General features: G+C 45.2%; 1 protein-coding gene across 1 annotated transcript; it reads left to right on the forward strand.

Moving 5' to 3' along the window:
- Positions 1-116: 116 nt before the first annotated feature.
- On the forward strand, positions 117-17,786 carry F2r (coagulation factor II (thrombin) receptor). Its single transcript, XM_013025294.1, has 3 exons — positions 117-132; positions 622-848; positions 14,767-17,786. The coding sequence occupies exons 2-3, from the start codon at positions 761-763 to the stop codon at positions 15,963-15,965; spliced, it is 1,287 nt and encodes a 428-aa protein (XP_012880748.1). The 5' UTR covers positions 117-132; positions 622-760; the 3' UTR covers positions 15,966-17,786.
- Positions 17,787-18,953: the final 1,167 nt, after the last annotated feature.

Genomic DNA, 18,953 nt, shown 5'->3' on the forward strand with positions numbered 1-18,953 from the left:
GAGGCCCTGGTGGGCAGCGGGGACCTCAGGGGGAATTCCGGTGAGAGCTGGAGCCGGGCAGGAAGAACGAGGGCCAGCAGCATTTGAATGGGGACGGCCAGTTCCCCTGGCAGCCACTCTAAAGAGTGCCAGGTGCGCCACCGTCTGCGCTCAGGAGAGGGACCGGATGGGGACCCATGGCGTACCTGCGGGAAACTGTCACGGTGAAATCTACCCTCCTACCGCTGCGGGTGGCTGATTGTCTTAATGGGGGGCTTTGAAATCCAAAGCTCGCGACTAACTTTCCAAACGAGTGGCAGCGCAGGGCTGGATCCCCAGCGCGCCTGCGGGCGGGGCCGGCGCCCTGGATGCTTCCTCCTCGCCGGCATCCGGCGGGGTGGCTGGGGCTTGGGGACCGCGGCGTCCGGGCCCAGAGAGCGGGGACCGCGGGGAGGCGCTGCTGGCGCCCGCGCTCCGAGGTCCCCCACTGGCCCCGCCCTCCTCGGACCACGCCCCTCGGGGACACGCCCCTCTGGCCCCGCCCCGGCCCGTCGAGTCCCCGCCCGCCGCGCCCCTCCCTCGGCCAGCCCAGTCCAAGCCCTGCTCCCGCCCAGGCGCCCCGCTCTCCTTTCTTGCCCGCAGGCTGAGATCGACGCGGATCCCAGGCGGCCTCTGCCCGCGGCGGCCGAAAGTAGCGAGAGCACCGCGGGAAGCCGAGCCCAGCCGCCCGCGGCCGGACGCGTCCTCGCGCCGCACCGCGTCGAGCCGGCGCCGGCGGACAATGGGGCCGGGGCGGCTGCTGCTGGTCGCCGCTGGCCTCAGCCTGTGCGGCCCCCTGCTGTCGGCCCGCACCCCTGCCCGCGAGCCAGGTGAGAGCCGCCCGGAGTCCGGGACGGGGCGGGGGGTGGGGGGCGCTGAGCTCGGACACGGGCGGCCGGGCTGTGCCTGCACCTGGAGAGGGTGCCCTGGCCTCCACCCCGCCTCCGTGTGCTCCTGAAGCCGTGCAGGGGGCAGGCTGGGGGGTGCCCCCCACCCCCGGCTCGGCGGGGCGGGTGAGGCCCCCCGGGGCGGCAGCCAGGGGCCGGCGCTCCCCGCGCTGCAGGAGTTCTTTGTTGGCCGGCTGCGCGCACGGTCACCTCCCGAAGAGCCTTTCACGTCGGGTCTGGTCGGATCGGTGTGGGGCCGGGTCCTCCCTTCCCACGCAAAATGCAGAGGGCCACTTTCGCTGTTTTGTTCTGCTTTGAGTTGGTTTTTGCACGTTTTCGGGGAAGAAAAGGATGTAGAGAAAAGCCCCCAGCACTGTATCCACCGAAGACGCTCCGCTCAGGTTCCCCCCCCCCGCCCCCGGGAGGGGCTGGGACGAGGAGATATAGCCTGGGACCGGGCAGCCACAGGGTGGGGTGGGGGGAGTTCTTTGTTACCAGGAACCTCCATTCCCGCTGGATTGAGGAAAGGGACCTCTCCCCAGAACCAGGGTCCCTGCGCACCTTTGGAGCCTAGCTTCCTCATCTTCGGGAAGGAGGGGGTTCACCTGAAACACATCCCCACTAATCGTGTGCCTTCAAGGGTCCGGCTACTGTGACCAAATGAATATGTTTGCTTAAAGTGGTTCAATGTTTCCTATTCTTTCTCTTCCGAAGCAGTAGTCTGTTAGGAACACTCACCGGCGTTTTACACGCAGAAGAAAGTCCTAGTGGGTTTTGTTCTTTTTGCGCCCTCTCTTGCTCCCACATATCAGGATGAAGAGGTGACAAAGACGGAGTGCTCGCACGCTTCCTCTTGGCTCAGTGTGCATTTGAAGGGATGCCCTTGGGGAAAATCAGAGCCAGCCCCAAGTGGGGCCCCAGGGTGCTGCGCACGGGACATTACCACCCACCGCGTGGGGGAAACGAGAACTCCTGCACCGCCCGGTGACCCGTGTGCGGTTTCGCACCTTGTTACGTGGTGTCTTGCGTCGTGTTTGGGGGGAACAGCGGAGGACAGGTGTGCCCCAATGCTGAGTCCGCCCCAGCAACTCCTCCTCACAGCAGCTCCCCAGCAGGGTTGTGGGCACCTTTCAGGGAATGGACTTCAAAACTGATGGTTTCTACCCTGCCTCTGACTTCCTCGCGGACAGGATGGGGTGGGCTAGATGGGGTAGATGGTGCCGAGGTAGACGAACCACTGAACGGACCCTGGCTAATTTATCCACATTGGACTCTGGAACAACTTGGGAGGGTAAGAGGAGAGGAGGAAAGAAGGAAAGGACCGCCTGTTAAGTGCCAGAAGAATTCCCACTTAGCTGTCTCTTTTCAACCCTTCCAAAAAGCGCTTTGTTAGAGTGCAGACAGGGCTTATTTTTTTCAGTGATTCTGAAACTAAGGCCTAGAGACAGTAGCAAGCCAAATGAGTCTGTCCATACTGCATACAAGCAATAATGAGGCCTTGGTCTTTATATGGAGTTTAAAATAACTAGAAAAGAAAAAACACACTCAAAAATGTTTGGTTTTTTATGATCACTGAGAACCAGCAATTCGTGTGTGTGTGTGTGTGAGAGAGAGAGAGAGAGAGTGTGTGTGTGTTAGTGTCAGTCCTGGGGCTTGAATCAGAGCTTAGGTGCTGTCCCTGAGCTGCCTTTGCTCAAGTTTAGCACTCTACTGTTTGAGCCACAGTGCCACTTCTGGCTTTTTCTGAGTGGTTTATTGGAGATGAGACTCGCAGACTTTCCTGCCTTGGCTAGCTTCGATCCGGCACAGCCTCCTGAATAACTAGAATCTCCAGCGTGAGCCACCAGCACCCAGCCAAATACCATCAATTCTAATCCATGTCTGTCATAAAATACTAGTGCTAGAATGGGTCCTGTCCTACCATCCAGCAGTGCCTCTTGATCCTGAATGTGCCACTGCTGAGCAAGACAGGCCAGGATCATCCACTCTGTGGGAAGAGACTGTGAGACCCCTCCAGGACTGGCCCTACCCACGGTCTGAGCTTTGCTGTTGTACTTTGGAACTTCCCACTCCCACCAACTTCTTGACATTTCCTGCCTTGTTGCTTTCTGGGTATCTCATCTCCCCCAGCCAAGACCATACTTTTCCTTTGTCCTTCATGGCATCTCCAACAGATCTTCCCTCGGCACAGATTTGTTAACAAACCTACAAGTTTGTAAGCCAGTTTATATGCCTTTAACCAGGCAATTTACGTGATATGCCTTGTATTTATGAGGAGAGCCAATGTCCCAGAATAAACAGTGATAGTTAGGAATGTTATAAGGATCTAGAGTGAAAGGGTCAAGAATAGCTGGGTTTGGATATGGTAGTAAAGCACCCTAGGTAGGTGAGTCTCTTTGCTGGCGTCCTCGCTATAGGCAACAAACTCGGTTCCTTAGTAAGAGTGAGGAGCCTCTCCCTGTGTTGGACAGGTCCCTGAGCCCTTCTCTAGAACCTGGGAACATACATTGGCCATTTCACTGAACCCCACCCCTGTTTCTTTCCCCAAGAAATTCAGCTTTCTCTGGCTTCTTTCCCTGTATCACTACATCACTACCCCGGGCCTGAATACTCTCCCCACGCCTCACACATCCCATTTGATTAGAAACAGCTGCTCTACAGAGCAGTGAGGAAGTTCCTCTCCCTCCCTCCCTCTCCCTCTCTCTTCCCCTCTCCTTCTCTCCCCTTCTTCCTCCCTCCATCTCTCCTTTCCTCTCTCCCTCTCTCCTTTCTTCTCTACCTCTCTCCCTCCTTTTAGCTCCTCTTTCACACACACACACACACACACATACACACTCATACTCTTGGGTAGTTTACATTCACAATTCACAGGGCCCTTTGGGTAGATGTCACTTTTCAGGTGAGGAAAGCAAGAACAAGAATGGCCAATTTGCCAGTCTAATAAGAAGTTGCAATGAAGCTTGACACGATCTGGTGTTTCCTAAGTACCAGTTTCTTCTACCAGTCACCAGGACTCCAAGCCTCCAAGCCCCTCTAATGATAGAGAAGTAGTCCATGTGTTCTGCAGCTCCCCTAGAAAGCAAAGTGTGGCTCCCCTAGCTTGATAGACCAGACTCCTTACAGGGTGTGAGAGGCGTGTAGTAAATGCACAGACGGTGGTATCCTGCCACTTTTGCTAATAGATGATAAGGCTGGCCATAAATAGTTCTCTTACTCATAAATATGCTAATTAGCTCTTAGTAGAAGATGTTGGTCTTCAGGGTAAGTAGAAAGACCTAAAGCCTGTGTGAAAGTTCTGAGTCTAAAAAAGTCAAACTGCCCAGCAACTGCACCAATATTGATTTATTTCCCTCTTTCTATTTTAAATTCTCTTTCATTCTGCCTAGTGCCTTTGTCTTTACTTTTATGGCATTGCATGATGGCAGGTCTGTCCTCATTTGGCCTCCCTTTGTGTGAAGGATTAAAGTGTCCCCAAATGCAGCATGCCTGATCCCTTCCCGTGCACGGGTGACAGTCAGTGCTGTGCTGGGAACACTGACTTGCTCTTTCCAACAGCTCTGAATTTGTTCCTTTGCTAAGGCACTTCTGGCCATTCTTCCCTGCGTCCTATCAGCCCCTTTCCTCCCTCTCACTCATTTCACCCTAACACACTGGAGCCCAGCTGGACCTTGGACAAAAGGAAGTCTTTAAAACAGAGTTCCCCAGGGCCCTGAGTCTCTCTGTAATCCTGCCATTCTCATTTCAGATATTCATCCTTCTTTTCATTAGAACTAATTTTTCTCTGTCTTTCTATCCCTCCCATCTTCCTTCCTAACTTTATTATTGTTAAATCAAGGTGCTATTCACTTATAAAATTAACCACTTTAATACATACAATTAAAAGATGGACACCACCCATAATCCTAGCTTCTCAGGTGGCTGAATCTGAAGATCATGATTCAAAGCCAGAGCAGGCAGAAAAGTCTGAGAGACTTCATCTCTATAATTAACGAACAAAATACCCAGTTCAAGGCATAGCTCAAGTGCCAGCTGTGAGTGAAAAAACCAAGCAAAAAAGCCCAGTGAAAGAGTGATCTGAATATTCAAACCACAATACCAGCACCAAATAAGTAAATAAAACTCAGTGACATTTGGCGTATTTTCCATATTGTGCAATTGCTACTTCTGTATAGTTCCAAAACATTGCTGTTACCAAAAAGGGAAGCTTATGCCCATGGCTCAGTCAGTACCCAGTGTTCTCTAACACCTTGGGAGCCACCTACTTGCCTTTTGTCTCATAGAGATTCATCAGTCCTGGGCTCCCTCTTCCCTTACAGATACTACCAAAACAGGCAAGTTGTTGGGACAGGTCATGACCTTGATTTCAGTTTTAACATTCAGAATATTTTGGTTGCTTCATTGTATTGTGGCTTCTTTCTTCCTGCCTTTTCCTCCCTGGTGCTTGTGCCTAACCTGTTGTAGTAAATAGTCCTCTACATCAGCCGAGATGTTTATAGCTAGTGCTTTTTCTGTCCCCAGATATGACAGTAACTTAGTCCAAGATACCAGTGAACTTTTGCCATTTAAAATGTCTGAACAGGCCTTGATATGTTCTTTGTTTGTTTTGGAAAGTAATTTCCTATTTGAAGGATAATTTGTAATTTGCACTAAAAAACACACTCAACAAATGTGCATAACTTTTGGAAAAGACTACATCACCTATATTTCAAGTCTGTGGTAAGTTAGAAGTCAGACATTACAGGACTTCAGAAAAGTGTTTACAACAGCAAGAAGTGTAAGAAATACACTTTACATTGTGACCCAGTAGGTACATATGCAATAAAGGTGCTTTGCCAATCACATTATTTAAAAGTCAGAAAGTAACTTTTCCTCAACAATAGACACCTTTATTCCATTGTATATATTCTGATATTTTCTACACTATTTTGTTTTTTTAAAAAAACTAGTCATCATGAGCTAGATGCCTGTATCTCAGGCCTTGAATTTTAGCTACTTCAGAAGTTGAGAGATAGGGGAACACACTTCAAGTCCAGCCCAGGCAGAAAAGTCCGTGAGATTCCATCTCCAAAATTATCAGCAAAAAGCAGGGCTAGACTTATTGCTCAGGTGGGAGAGGAACAGCTAAACATGCAAGCTGAGTGATCTTGAAGCCCTAAATGCAAACCCCAGTACTTGGGGAGGGAGTGGGAAAACAACAACAAAGCAAATAAATGACTCATAATATCAGAGCTGCTGCTAGGTCTCTACCATATTTTTTTTTCTGGTCAGTCATGGGGCCTGAACTCTGGGCCTAGGCACTGTCCCTCAGCTCTTCAGCTGAAGGCTAATGCTCTACCATTTGAGCCACAGTGCCAGTTCTGGCTTTTTTTGCTTATGTGGTGGTGAGGAATTGAACCCAGGGTCTCATGCATGCAAGGCAAGCATGCTACCACTGCACCACCTTCCCAGCCCCGGTCTATACCATAATTTAACCTGACATAGGATATCAGGTTTGCTGAAACAAGGAAGGTTTTATTACCTTTATTACCTTATTACCTTTCAAGAAGAATCCTACTTTCTAGGAAGGCCTAGCTGTGATTGTATCTTATCTAGGAGCTAATTTATTTGAGTTTAAATCGTTTTACAGCCAAAGGACTAGAGAAGGAGACAGCTGGGGTACAAAGGAAATCTGTGATCAATACTTGATTGTATATTAGTTTTCACTTTTCTCACACACAAAGGTCAAAAGTGAAGATAGGAGAGGGAAGGAGAAAAATAGGGGAAAGGGATAACAAGTTAAACAAGAAATGTAATCACTGCCTTACTTAATGTAACTATAACCCCTCTGCACATCACCTTGACAATAAAATTAAAATGTAAAGGTAGTTGAGTAATGGTAACTCTAGGATGGGAAAGATCAGGAAATGGGAGTGGCTCCCAGAAAGGCCCACTAGTGTCCACTCCACTCCAGGCTCTCCAGACAAAGGCTTTGTCCCCTCAGTGTCTGTATGCTCTAGGCACACAGCTCTAACCTGTAATCACCCTGCTTCCACCCCCCTCCCTGGCCCGAGTTCTGCCTGCGTCTCCAGCTGAGCCTCTCCTGGATCATGCTGGGAGGAGAGGCAGCCTCCAGGCTGGCAGCCCCTTCTTAGCCCCACAGTCTGTGTTCACGGTGCTCATCTCCACGTCTCCTTTTTCTACCAGAGATGTGTGTTTGTTTACTAATCTTAAAGGCCCATGAGAACACTTTAGAGATGTGTTATTCATTGTTCATGTGTGTGAAGGTCTCTAATGTGTTGGGCCTGACCATAAGGGAGAATTGTTGTGGCTGCCAAGGCCAACAGGATGCTCAGATTCTCAAGCAACAATACCATTGCTTTACATTATAGGTTCACTAGCCCACTATGGATGTGAGGATAGGCAAATTCATTTGCTTTTGAGAATAAGAGTGGCCATGGGAGAGTACTATTTTAGGAGGTTAGTAATTAGAAGTGGGGTTTTTTGTTGTTGTTGTTTGTTCTTGAGATTGAACTTTGAGCTCAGAGCTTTCTAGGCAGGGCACTAACACTTGAGCCACACCCTCAGCCCTCTTGCTCCTGTTATATATCTATTCTTTTCATTTTGCCTCCATTCCTGGAAGTACCTATAGGCCGATGCTTGAAATAGATGGAGCAAGCTCCTATTCCATCTATTATTTCTTTTTTTTTATTGTGAAAATACTGTAGAGGGATTATAATTACATGGGCAAGATAGTGAGTACATTTCTTATCAAGCATTGTAGCCTCCTCCTTTGTTTCCCCTTCCCATCCCTTCCCATCTTCCCCCTGCCCCCTCACCCAATCCTCCCCCCCACCAAAGTCCATCTATTATTTCTAAAAATCCACTTAATATATCATCCTTGGATAAAGGATATTAAACTGATATTAAACTGATAAGAATATATAATACAAGTCTTTAATTTCTAGAGGTAAGTAAATATAATACAATACTTTTTCCTTTTTATTTTTATGATGGAAATTGTCAAATGTACCCAAACATGAGCGGCATAGTTAATCCCTTGTATCCTATCACGTAGTTTTATTGCATCTGGCTTTTCCCTCCTGCAATTGGAGAATTTTTTTTTTTTTGGTCGGTAGTAGGGCTTGAACTCTGGGCTAGGGCACTGCCCCTGCGTTCTTCAGCTCAAGGGGAGTGCTCTACTGCTTGAGCCCCAGCGCCACTTCTGGTTTTCTAGTGGTTTTTATTGGAGAGAAGAGTCTCAGGGACTTTCCTGCCCAGGCTGGCTTTGAACCGTGATCCTCAGAGCTCAGCCTCCTGAGTAACTAGGATTACAGGCATGAACCACTGGCGCCCAGCTTCAACTGGAGAATTTTAAAGCAAATCCCTGACATGGTATCATTTCATCCTTAAATATATCAGCATGTAGCTCTAGAGACAAGAATGTAATCCATTAGTACCTTAAAGGATGAACAATTTCTTAATTTGATCTAATATTCAATATGGGTCCAGTTCTTCCTGATTATCTCATAGATGCCTGTGAGCAGTTGTTCAAATCAGGATCAAAGAAAGAAGGTTCACCATTTCACTATTGTGCTTGATCGAAATGTCTTCTTTTAATCTGTAACTGTGCACCCTCTTTTTTGTAGTATTGAGGAACAAACTTCTCTCTTCCCTCATATGTGTGTGTGTGTGTGTGTGTGTGTGTGCGCGCGCGCGCAAACACACACATGTGTGCATATGTACATACATACATACATGCTGGTACTGGGGCTTGAACTCAGGGCTTCACATTCTTGCCTGGCTTTTCATTCAGTGCTGCTACTCTACCATTTGAGCCATACTGCATCTTCTGGATTTTTTGCTGGATAGAGATAAGAGTCTCAGAGACTTTTCTGCCTCGACTGGCTTCAAGCTGTAATCTTCAAGTCCTCAGCTTCCTGAGTAGTTGGGATCGACTCTCTTTTTAAAACTGTTTATTTGCCAGAGAAAAACTGAGTCATCTGTCCTAAAGACTATCTTACTGACTGGATCAGGCTGACTGCAGTTGGAACTCATAGATCTTAACATATATGAAATGTTTCAGTTAATTTCTACCATTATTCTTTTATGATCAGATTGTCTTATGTTTGGCCTATGCAAGATCCTTTTGATTAACTCCAGTCTTTATGACCTAACTTGAATATTTTTTTTAAGATGTTCAAGGCTTCTGTTGTGCATTTCTTCCCCTAGATCTGATATCCATCATTTCTTTAAGGAGTTCTGTTCTTGCTACAAAAGTAGCCCTTTTTTGAATAGCAGGAATGGAGCATTCCAGTGGTACCAAAGCCTTCCACATGACAGCCTAGGTCTGTTTTGTTAGCTTTCAGCTTCCCTCTCTTTATTCTCTTTAGTTTGTGGAGACATGCAGGGCACAGCTGGCTTGCTCTGTGTAGGGACAGGAGCAAGGTCCCAGGACTTCTGCCTGGTTAGTTCCCCCAAAGAGTGAGCCCCAAGGGCAGAACTCTGAATCACAACCAAGGCATACTGATGTCCAAATCCCAGGATCAAATATGACATTGAAAGAGCATCTAATCATGGGCTTCTCTGCTTCCAGCCAGATTGCATCAAAGTCAGGAAGAGCTTTACTCTCTAATTTCCATATCAGTTAGACTCCGTATTTAAACTAATTACAAATATGCTGTCTTCAACAATAAAACCACTCTAGAGGCATTTAGAAAAGGCCACCTTGAGGGAAACTGAGCAAGAAGTATCAGAAATGGTTTTAGAACCTGTTACTCTTTTGAGAGGAGCAGCAGGCATGAGTCACACTCTTGGCACACTGATAGGCACTTTCTCCTTGACCTGCAAACTTCAATGTCACCCTGAGGGTCTTGGAAATAACTAGTCACCAGGCTTGGATCGGATGTATCTTGGTGATTTGAGGCTGAGGTGTATTTTTTTATATTTTTTTCCTTTTTACTGACATTCTTTAACTTCACAAAAACCAGAGTACCAACTTTTAATGTCAAGAGAAGGTAATGTCTTAGTCAGTGATATTTAATCAAAGGATTATGCATTCTTCTTGGGTTCTGGGTTATAAATACTGCCTGTTTCCAGGGTATAATGTTGCTGTCATAAACACTAACCAGGAAAGACATTTTGGAAAACAAAGACTTATTGCCAAAGTTCTCGGTGTAAAGCTTCATGACAATTTCATTCCTAGACTGAGCAGTAATTTCAGCCTTAGGACCGAGACAACTTAGTTGTGAGGCATCAGTAGGTTTCAGATTGTATCACTCTTGTGGGTAGTGGTGTATGGATGTGATTTGTGTGCGTGCACATGTGTGTTCACAAAAGTCTTCCCTGTGGCCGGGCTCCTGAAGCTGTAGTTGGGGAATCACTTTAGTTCCAGACTCCTGCAGGGCAGTATGGCTCAAGCCTATTAAAACTAGATCGCTACTCAAGAGGCTAAGATCTGAGGATCAAGGTTCAAAGCCAAAGCAGACAGGAAAGTCTGAGACTCTCATCCCTAATTACCACCAAAAAGCCAGAAGTAGAGGTGTGGCTCAAGTGATAGAACACCAACCTTGAGAGAAAAAGCGAAGGAACAGAGTGCCCTACCCTGGTTTCAAGCCCCAGTACCAGCACAGAAAAATAAAAGTAAAAAAGAGTCCTTGCTCAGCACTTTCACAGATATTTGTCTTTGTGGTATTGGAGTGCCAGAACCCATTCCGTCCCTTCCTCTAGTTCCCACACATTCTTCATGACCTTGAGGGTAATTCACATTCCCTAGAGATGTCAATTGTCAGGCTAACGGGACTGAGTCAAGATGAATAAAGACTGTGTTAGGTACATCTCAAAGAATAAAAGGAAACTTCCAGAAAACACTAAGTTTGAGACTTGAATTACAGATCTCAAACTAAATACTAAATACCACCTGTTTTATAAATACTAAATACTACCTGGTAAGACTATATATACATACGTGCATATATGAGGAGGGAAGAGGAACCCACATTCCATTTTAACTTAAAACACCCCCTTGAGCAAACAGTGAGGTCTGACACGCAGGCCAGGCTGCAGGGCAGTGGGGGAGGGGGAGAAAACAATGAATTCTCACGTCGTTTTATTTTTATAGTTTCCAAAGTGAGAGTATGTCATGTTTTATGTGGATCACTGTGCTGCCTGTTTTATAGACCAAACAGTTTTTGCTTTGTTTTTTTGTTTGTTTGGTTTTGGTACCAGTCCTGTGACTTGAATTCAGGACCTTAGCACTGTTCCTGAGCTTTTTTGCTCAAGACTAGCACTCTACCACTTGAGCCACACCTTCACTTTCAGCTTTTTGGTGGTTAATTGGAAATGAGTCTCATGGACTTTCCTGCCTGGACTAGCTTTCCAATGACATTTTTCAGATATCAGCCTCTCGAGTAGCTAGGATTATGGGCATGAGCCACAGGTACCTAGCTCTGAGCTGAGTTTAGAAAGGTTGAGTTCTGACAGAGCTGAAGTATCCCTAACTTCCCAAGGGCCTGCCTATGGGACTCAAACTCATGACACCAATACTCAGTCAATCTGGCTAGGAATCTTCATTAGCCAGGGCGACAGCTCCTCACTATATCAGGCTAGTGAAGAACAGCAGTAAAGTCAAATAGTATTTAAAGTATTTAAAGGCAAGATCCAGGGCGGGGCGGGGGAGAAGGGGGAGGGGAAGAGACTCACAGGTGGTCCTAACCAAGGCAATAAGTCATCAAAGCCAAGTAATGAAGTAAGGTATCTGAGCCTAAATATTTTCTTGCAAACCACCTGGTGCCTAGGCGGGAGATGGGAGCCGTCTAACCAGCTCCGAGGCCTGTAGGTGAGGCAGGCCGTCCTTTGAAGAGCAGATGCCTGGCTCAATGGGGTGAGCTAGGAGGGCTCTGCTCCACAGAAATGCAGATACCGTAGCCCTAGAAAAGCATTGATTAGCTCCCCAATGGCCTAGAGAGGAGACCAGCCATCCCTAGAAATGCAGATGCCCAGCACAGCCTCCCCGGTGCTTAACTCTACTCAAGCCTTTACCTTGGAAATTTAACGTTTGGCCCTATTCTTTTTTTTTTTAGTTATGATATTAGTTTTTATTAAAATATCATGTCATCTAACCATTGTTTGGGGTTTAGCTAATGGCAATTTCTTTTTTTAATTTTTTTATTATCTTTAAGTAGTTGTACAAAGAAGTTCCCATTCTACACAACAGTATTTGAGTACAAAGTGTCTGGCAACATTGTCACCCATCTCTCCTAACCCATGCCTTCTCTCGCTTTTTTTAATTGAGATTTGGTGATTACATAACTTTCACATATTTCACAGTATTGTGAAATAATGATACTTAGAGTCACAAACATATTTTATCTTTCACAAGGCAAATTGTCATTATCATGGTCTATACAGTTTGTGAACTCGATGAGCTTTGACATTACAAGTTATTTTTTCCTCATCAGGTGATGTTTACATTTCTTTCCTTTTGCTTAGTGTGGGCTGTTCCCACTTATTCTGTTCCTCCTCCTAGCTTCCCTCTGTTGTGTGCATATATCTACCATATATATGGTCTAGAACATGGAGTCATTTAGCAATGATAAGACAAAATAGGTGGCTGTCCTTTGTTTCTTGAGTCCTGTTTTGGCCCTATTCTTAATACAAATGGTCAAGTTCCAGTAATTGTCGCAGTCTTTTTCTATTCCCAGGGTCTGGACCTATGTTTCTAATTTCACATTTTATATTCTTTTGGGGAAGGGGTGGTCATCACAGAGACAATCCCATTCGAATATAGTATGTCACTAGTATTGAAGTAAGGAGGTCAGGTCTGGCTGGAGCCATATTGGCCACATAGTGGATTATAGGTCTGACATCTTGTCTTCATGCTGGGGGAAGGACCCCCCCATCTCTCCTCCCTCCCCCCACTATCACCTGCCTTCCAGGTAATGGGCGTGCCCAGACCCCTGGCGGCAGGGGCAGGCACTTGGCTGATAGGTTACTGAATCTGTCAGTCCAGTGTCTGGGACTGGGAATTTGCTGAGGATCTACCCCGTGCACCAACCTATTTAGGCCCAGAGGAGCCTAGCCACAGGACTCCACGCCATGTTGTGTCTGTGCTCGTGTCCTGTGGCCTGTCTCCTGGCTTGTCTCCTGTCATTATGGCGTCCCAATTCAGCTCTCTATTGGAGCTGAATTGGCTTGTTGGTATTGTTTTTGTTACTTTGTTCTCTTTAGCATGTTTCCTAGCTATGTTTTGTGTGTTTGCATGCTGCAGGCCTTTGTAATACAGCCTGTTAACTGTATATTAAAGACTCCAATATTCTATGTTTTAAAATGTGGCTCTGGAATGATGTACCTTACAACAGTGTTAGAGAGTCCATTAGCGAAGGTTGTGGGTCTGTACTCAGCAATTCAGTGTTGAGTCATTTGGCCTCTACTTGTGACAGATGTCTTCCTAGGCCGGCCCTTCCCCCTGAGTGCGCTCACCCCTGACCTCACTGCCGTAGTTGGGCCTCACACTGCCAGACTTCTGTTTTGCTTTGCATTTTGGAAATTGACATATTTTATTTTCTATTTCTGCTGTTATTGCCTGTGCTTTTACAATCACATCCAAAACATTGTTGCCAGCCAGGCATCTGTAGTCACGCTTGTAATCCTAGCTATTGAGAAGGCTGAAATCTGAGGATCATGGTTCAGAGCCAGCCCAAGCAGGAAAATCCATGAGACTCTTTATCTCTAATTAACTACCAAAAAGCTGGAAGTAGCATTGTGGCTCAGGGCGCAAAGTGGTAGAGTGCTAGCCTTGAGCAAAACAAAGCTCAGGGACAGCGTTCAGACTCCACAATCAACAATAACAACAACAAAAAAAAGAATCTTCAGAACTTTGTGCCAGGGAATAAGTGGAGGCCTGATTATGTATTTTGCAAGGCCACAGATACTGACGTCAGCTATCTCTAAAGGTACGTCACTGAAAACAGTACTGGACTTGAATTCAAGGCCTGGACAGAATTCCCTTAGCTTTTTGCTGAAGGTTGACACCATTCTGTCTTAAGCCATAGCTCCACTTCTGCCTTTTTTGCTAGTTAGTTGGAAATAAGGGTCTCATAGAGTTTCCTGGTTGGGCAGCTTTCAAACCATGGTCCGCAAATCTCAGTCTCTTGAGTAGCTAGGATTACAAGTAGGAGCCACCAGCACCTGGTAAAGAACGGAATTTTTTAAGCCTGGTGCCACTGGCTCATACCTGAAAACCTAGCTTACTCAGGAGGTTGAGATCTCAGGATGAAGATTCAAAGCCAACCAGGCAGACAAACCAGACTCTTACATCCCCATTAACCAGTAAAATGCCAGAAGTGGAGGTGTGGCTCAATGGTAGTACCCCAACCTTGAGAGAAAGAACCAACTGGGAGCTTAACACCCTCAGTTCAAGCCACAGTATGAGCACTTTAAAAAAAAAAAGCAAATTTTTAAAAGTATTTAATCAAACAGAATGTTGCACAGTTTTATTTTTCTTTTTTCAAGGAAATTATGGATGTGAACTTTTTGCCTTTTTTGTTATGGTGACATTTTCTGAAATCTTACACTCTATATGCGCACGACCCTACTCAAATAACATTTCAATGTTGATTTTATTATGTAGTGTTTCAGGGGAAAACCAATCTTTGGTTGATTGGTTGGTTGGTTGGTATGTTGTACAGTATTTGGGGTTAGGTTACAGATTTCATCAGGAAATAAGCTTATCTGATAAGACCTGATCTTTGCCACCTTCTCTCCTAAGAAGAACTCTGCTCCTAAAAAAAAGCTGGGGGGGGCAGGGGGGGAGGGGAGGAAAATGTTCTTTCTCTGTTTCTTTTACTTCTTCAATCCATTCACATTTAAAATTTTTGTTTTTCAGAGTCAAAAACAACAAATGTTACTGTGAATCCCCGGTCATTTTTCCTCAGGAATGCCAACGACCATGGATTTGAATCTTTCCCAATAGAGGAGCATGAGGAGAGAAACAAAACTGTGTTAACCAGCCACAGATTCACGCCCTTCAATAAAAGTAATCCTGTTCGAAAATCACCTCCTGCATTTATTTCAAAAGATGCTTCGGGATATCTGACCAGCCCCTGGTTGACAGTCTTTATCCCCTCTGTTTACACCTGTGTGTTTGTGGTCAGCCTTCCTCTAAACATCCTGGCCATTGCTGTGTTCCTTTTGAAGATGAAGGTGAAGAAGCCAGCTGTCGTGTACATGCTGCACCTGGCCACAGCCGATGTGCTCTTTGTGTCCATACTCCCCTTTAAAATCAGCTATTACTTTGCCGGCAGTGACTGGAAATTTGGATCTGAACTGTGCAGTTTCACCACGGCAGCATTTTATTGCAATATGTATGCATCCATCATGCTCATGACCGTCATAAGCATCGACCGCTTCCTGGCTGTGGTGTACCCCATCCAGTCCCTGTCTTGGCGCACGCTGAGCAGAGCTTCCTTTGTATGTCTGGCCATCTGGGCCATGGCCATCGCAGGAGTGGTACCTCTCCTCCTCAAGGAACAAACGACCCAGGTCCCCGGGCTCAACATCACCACCTGTCACGATGTCCTCAACGAAACCCTGCTCGAAGGCTTTTACGCCTATTACTTCTCGGCCTTCTCCGCTATCTTCTTTTTTGTACCATTGATCATTTCCACAGTCTGCTATGCATGTATCATCCGATGTCTTAGCTCTTCGGCAGTTGCTAACCGGAGCAAGAAATCCCGGGCTTTGTTCTTGTCAGCTGCTGTTTTCTGCATCTTTATCCTCTGCTTTGGACCCACCAACATCCTCCTGATCCTGCATTACTTGTTCCTGTCTCCCAGCCCTGCCACAGAGGCGGCCTACTTCGCGTACCTCCTCTGCGTCTGTGTCAGCAGTGTGAGCTGTTGCATTGATCCCTTGATTTACTATTATGCTTCCTCAGAGTGCCAGAGGCACCTCTACAACATCTTATGCTGCAAAGAGAGTTCGGACCCCAACAGTTACAACAGCAGTGGTCAGCTGATGCCAAGCAAAATGGATACGTGCTCTAGTCACCTGAATAACAGCATATACAAAAAGCTGTTAACCTAGGTCAAGGGACGACTGAGAGGTTAAGCAGAAAAGATTACTTCACCACCTGAAGCAAGGGGGTCTTATATGCATGCTTGCTTCTTAAAAAAGCCATAAACACACAGAAGAGTTAATTACCAGAAGAGGCAGTAGGCGCAGAAGACAATGTTATTCTAAGGGAGGATCCCAGTGCTATAATAACAATGTCACTTTTTTATATATCTAGGTGACTTATATACATGTATGCATGCACACACGCACACAAAATTATTTAAAGTGCAGTATGGGATAGGCACTTGGAAACCCTCTTTCTTTCCCCAGAAATTATGGAAATAAGTTTTGATTCTGCGACTTCATATACAGCATCTGAGTTGATAGAATTTAGCTGTGGATAGCTGCAGATGTCCAGTAGTTAGTGAAGGATTCCATAGTTTGGACTTTATACACATTCTATGAGTAGGTATATTTTTAAGTTGTTTGATAACAGTACGTACGTTAGGGAAGGCTAGGAAGACTGAGTATTGTCTGGGTGTAGAAAAAGTTCTGGTATGTCTCATGTTGAACATATCAAAGTTTGAATTCTTAAATAACAAAACACATGAAAAGCCCAGCTGGTATGGGCAGGATTTTTTTAGGTTTTACACACTATAAGTGTGTGAGGTCCCACGAGGACTTTTGAGGGGAGGGTACATCGCAAAGCTGCATGTGGACCAGAACCTCCCTCCCAACTGAACCTCCCAGATAACCACACTCAATTCACACTCCTGGGGTCCCCCAGGAGGTGGGCGTGAGCTGACGGTATCTAGAAGAAATTGGCAGAGCAAGATGTGACATCCTAGGAAGGAAGGACGATATCCCTGCCCATCTCAAGAACAGAGAAAAGGGACATGTCCTGTAGCTGTCCTGTGAGACTGGCTCTCACATGGAGGCTTCCACATCTGCCCTGGGCACTCTGCTGGTTACCAGGCCTGCAGAGAAGAGACAGACCTGCCCTGGTAAGAGCAAAGGAAAGATGACATAGGGATGGAGTCTGACAGACATGTAATAAATATGCCATTCTTTACATCTTTTAGCCAGATGTGGTTAAGTGTATTTCATTTGAGCAAGGTCAGTCAGCCAAAGAACCTTGAGTATTTGGGTTTCTGCTTTCTGTAGTGATAATTTGAGATGAAAACATATAGGCTGTGTACTTTCAAAAGTATGTCCTTTTGGTCTACATTAGAATCTTTTATTTATAGTTTTCATCAATAAATGCCTTAAATAAAGTTTTCTTTTAAAACTTAGGTATGTTAAAAAATAAAAAGGAATCTTGTATGCCATTCTGTTTAGAAATAATAGAAGACAAAAGAATTGATATTTAAATCTAAGAAAATTCTGTATTTTTTATTTACTTTGCTTAAGAGTTAATGAGATAACTGTAAAAGCATTTTTTTTTTACCTCAAAGAAGTATCAAGCATAGGAAATGCTTTGCATTTGATGAAGTAACTTGAAAATTAGGTTGGGATATGTCTTTCTTCTGATTAAAGAATATGGTGGCATTTTAAACAACCAAAAGAAATAGAAAATTTGTGAGGTAAAATATCTATTTAAGAGAGCAAAGTATTTCCAAATAGCATAGAATAATTTACATAAAAGTAATATAATTGTAAGTAGAAGCTAGCACTGATTTTATTAGTTTGATAGTTTCATTTTATCTAAATCAGTGGAAGTTTATTGCCCTTTCTTTTCTCGTCTACATGTTAAAATACCTCTGACTTAATAAAACTGTCATCACTTATAAAATATTATTTCACTGTTTTTATGTTCATCCTCTTTTAATAAACATGAAAGTATGCTTGGAATCATTTGTAATGGGTTATTATTGAATCTTTCGGGCTCTGGTAGAACAGCACAGTTTAAGGATTTTCTTGAAGAACATGTAAAGAGAAGGGAATTTGCAGAGGGTCAGGCAGGGCCAAGGGGCCAACAAAGAAGGTAAGAGGTCCCCAGAGAATGACAGACTTGGAAGCCATCATCGCCCCAGGCCCAAAGGGTGGAGGGAGGAGTACACTGACCCCTCTAACCTTCTCTCTTATGCTTTGCTGGTACTTCCTAGACTCCTGATCGTTTCTCCTATAACTCGTGTCCTGTACAAAGTAAGATTTCATTGTGACATTTCCATTCATGCATATAGTATACCTTGGTCATTGTTCACCCTCTCCTATTGTCTTTCCACAACCCCTTTTGTGTATGTAAGCTGGTAATAGAACTTGAACTCAAGACCTGGTCACTGTCTCTTAGCTTTTTTGCTCAAGGTTGGCGCTCTGCCATTTGAGCCACAGCTGTACTTTTAGCTGTTGGGGGGTAGTTAGTTGGAAATCAGTCACACAGCCTTTTCTGCCAAGGCTGGATTTGAACCATGATACTCAGACCACCCACCACCAAAATTCTACATACAACAGAATATATTGTTAACTTCTGATCTTAATCCCAAAGCCAAGGGAAGCTGAATGGCATAGTTCATAAAGTTCAGCTTGCTTCGCCATGGAGAATAGATCCTGGAAAACAACTGGAGATTAAAAAAATAAAGCAAAACCCCAGGATGATTTCTGCCTGACAAAGGCATTGGCTGTTTTTTGATTTATCTTTTTTTTAAAGCAATAGTCAAGGTTACAATGTTGAAAATATATTGGTTTCTGGCTTCTAAACATCATGAACAGAATCTATAGTTCTTCCTAGTGGAAGAGAAATAAATGGTCAGAGCAGAAAAGAAAGAAATGTACTCATTACCTGACTTAACTGTAACCCCTCTGTACATCACTTTTACAATAAAAATTTAAAAAAACCTGGGGTTTCTTCCTAGAAGGGCTATGGTGACTCTCCTCCCCCATCCCAGCCCAGGAGTGACAATCCTGTGCAGAGGGGAGGAGGAAAAATTTAAGGCAAAGTAGCTCTCAGCCTCTCAAAAGAGTTGAAAATCAAAAGGTTTTCAACCGGGCGCCAGTGGCCCATGCCTATAATCTTAACTA

Source organism: Dipodomys ordii, unplaced genomic scaffold (assembly GCF_000151885.1).
Source record: "Dipodomys ordii isolate 6190 unplaced genomic scaffold, Dord_2.0 Scaffold83, whole genome shotgun sequence".
NCBI classification, from domain to species: domain Eukaryota; kingdom Metazoa; phylum Chordata; class Mammalia; order Rodentia; family Heteromyidae; genus Dipodomys; species Dipodomys ordii.

Excerpts from the sequence above, each read along its gene's own strand:
- F2r (XM_013025294.1), top strand. The coding sequence starts at position 761 with ATGGGGCCGGGGCGGCTGCTGCTGGTCGCCGCTGGCCTCAGCCTGTGC. Across the intron at positions 849-14,766 it reads CACCCCTGCCCGCGAGCCAG|AGTCAAAAACAACAAATGTT; the intron begins GTGAGAGCCGCC and ends TTTGTTTTTCAG.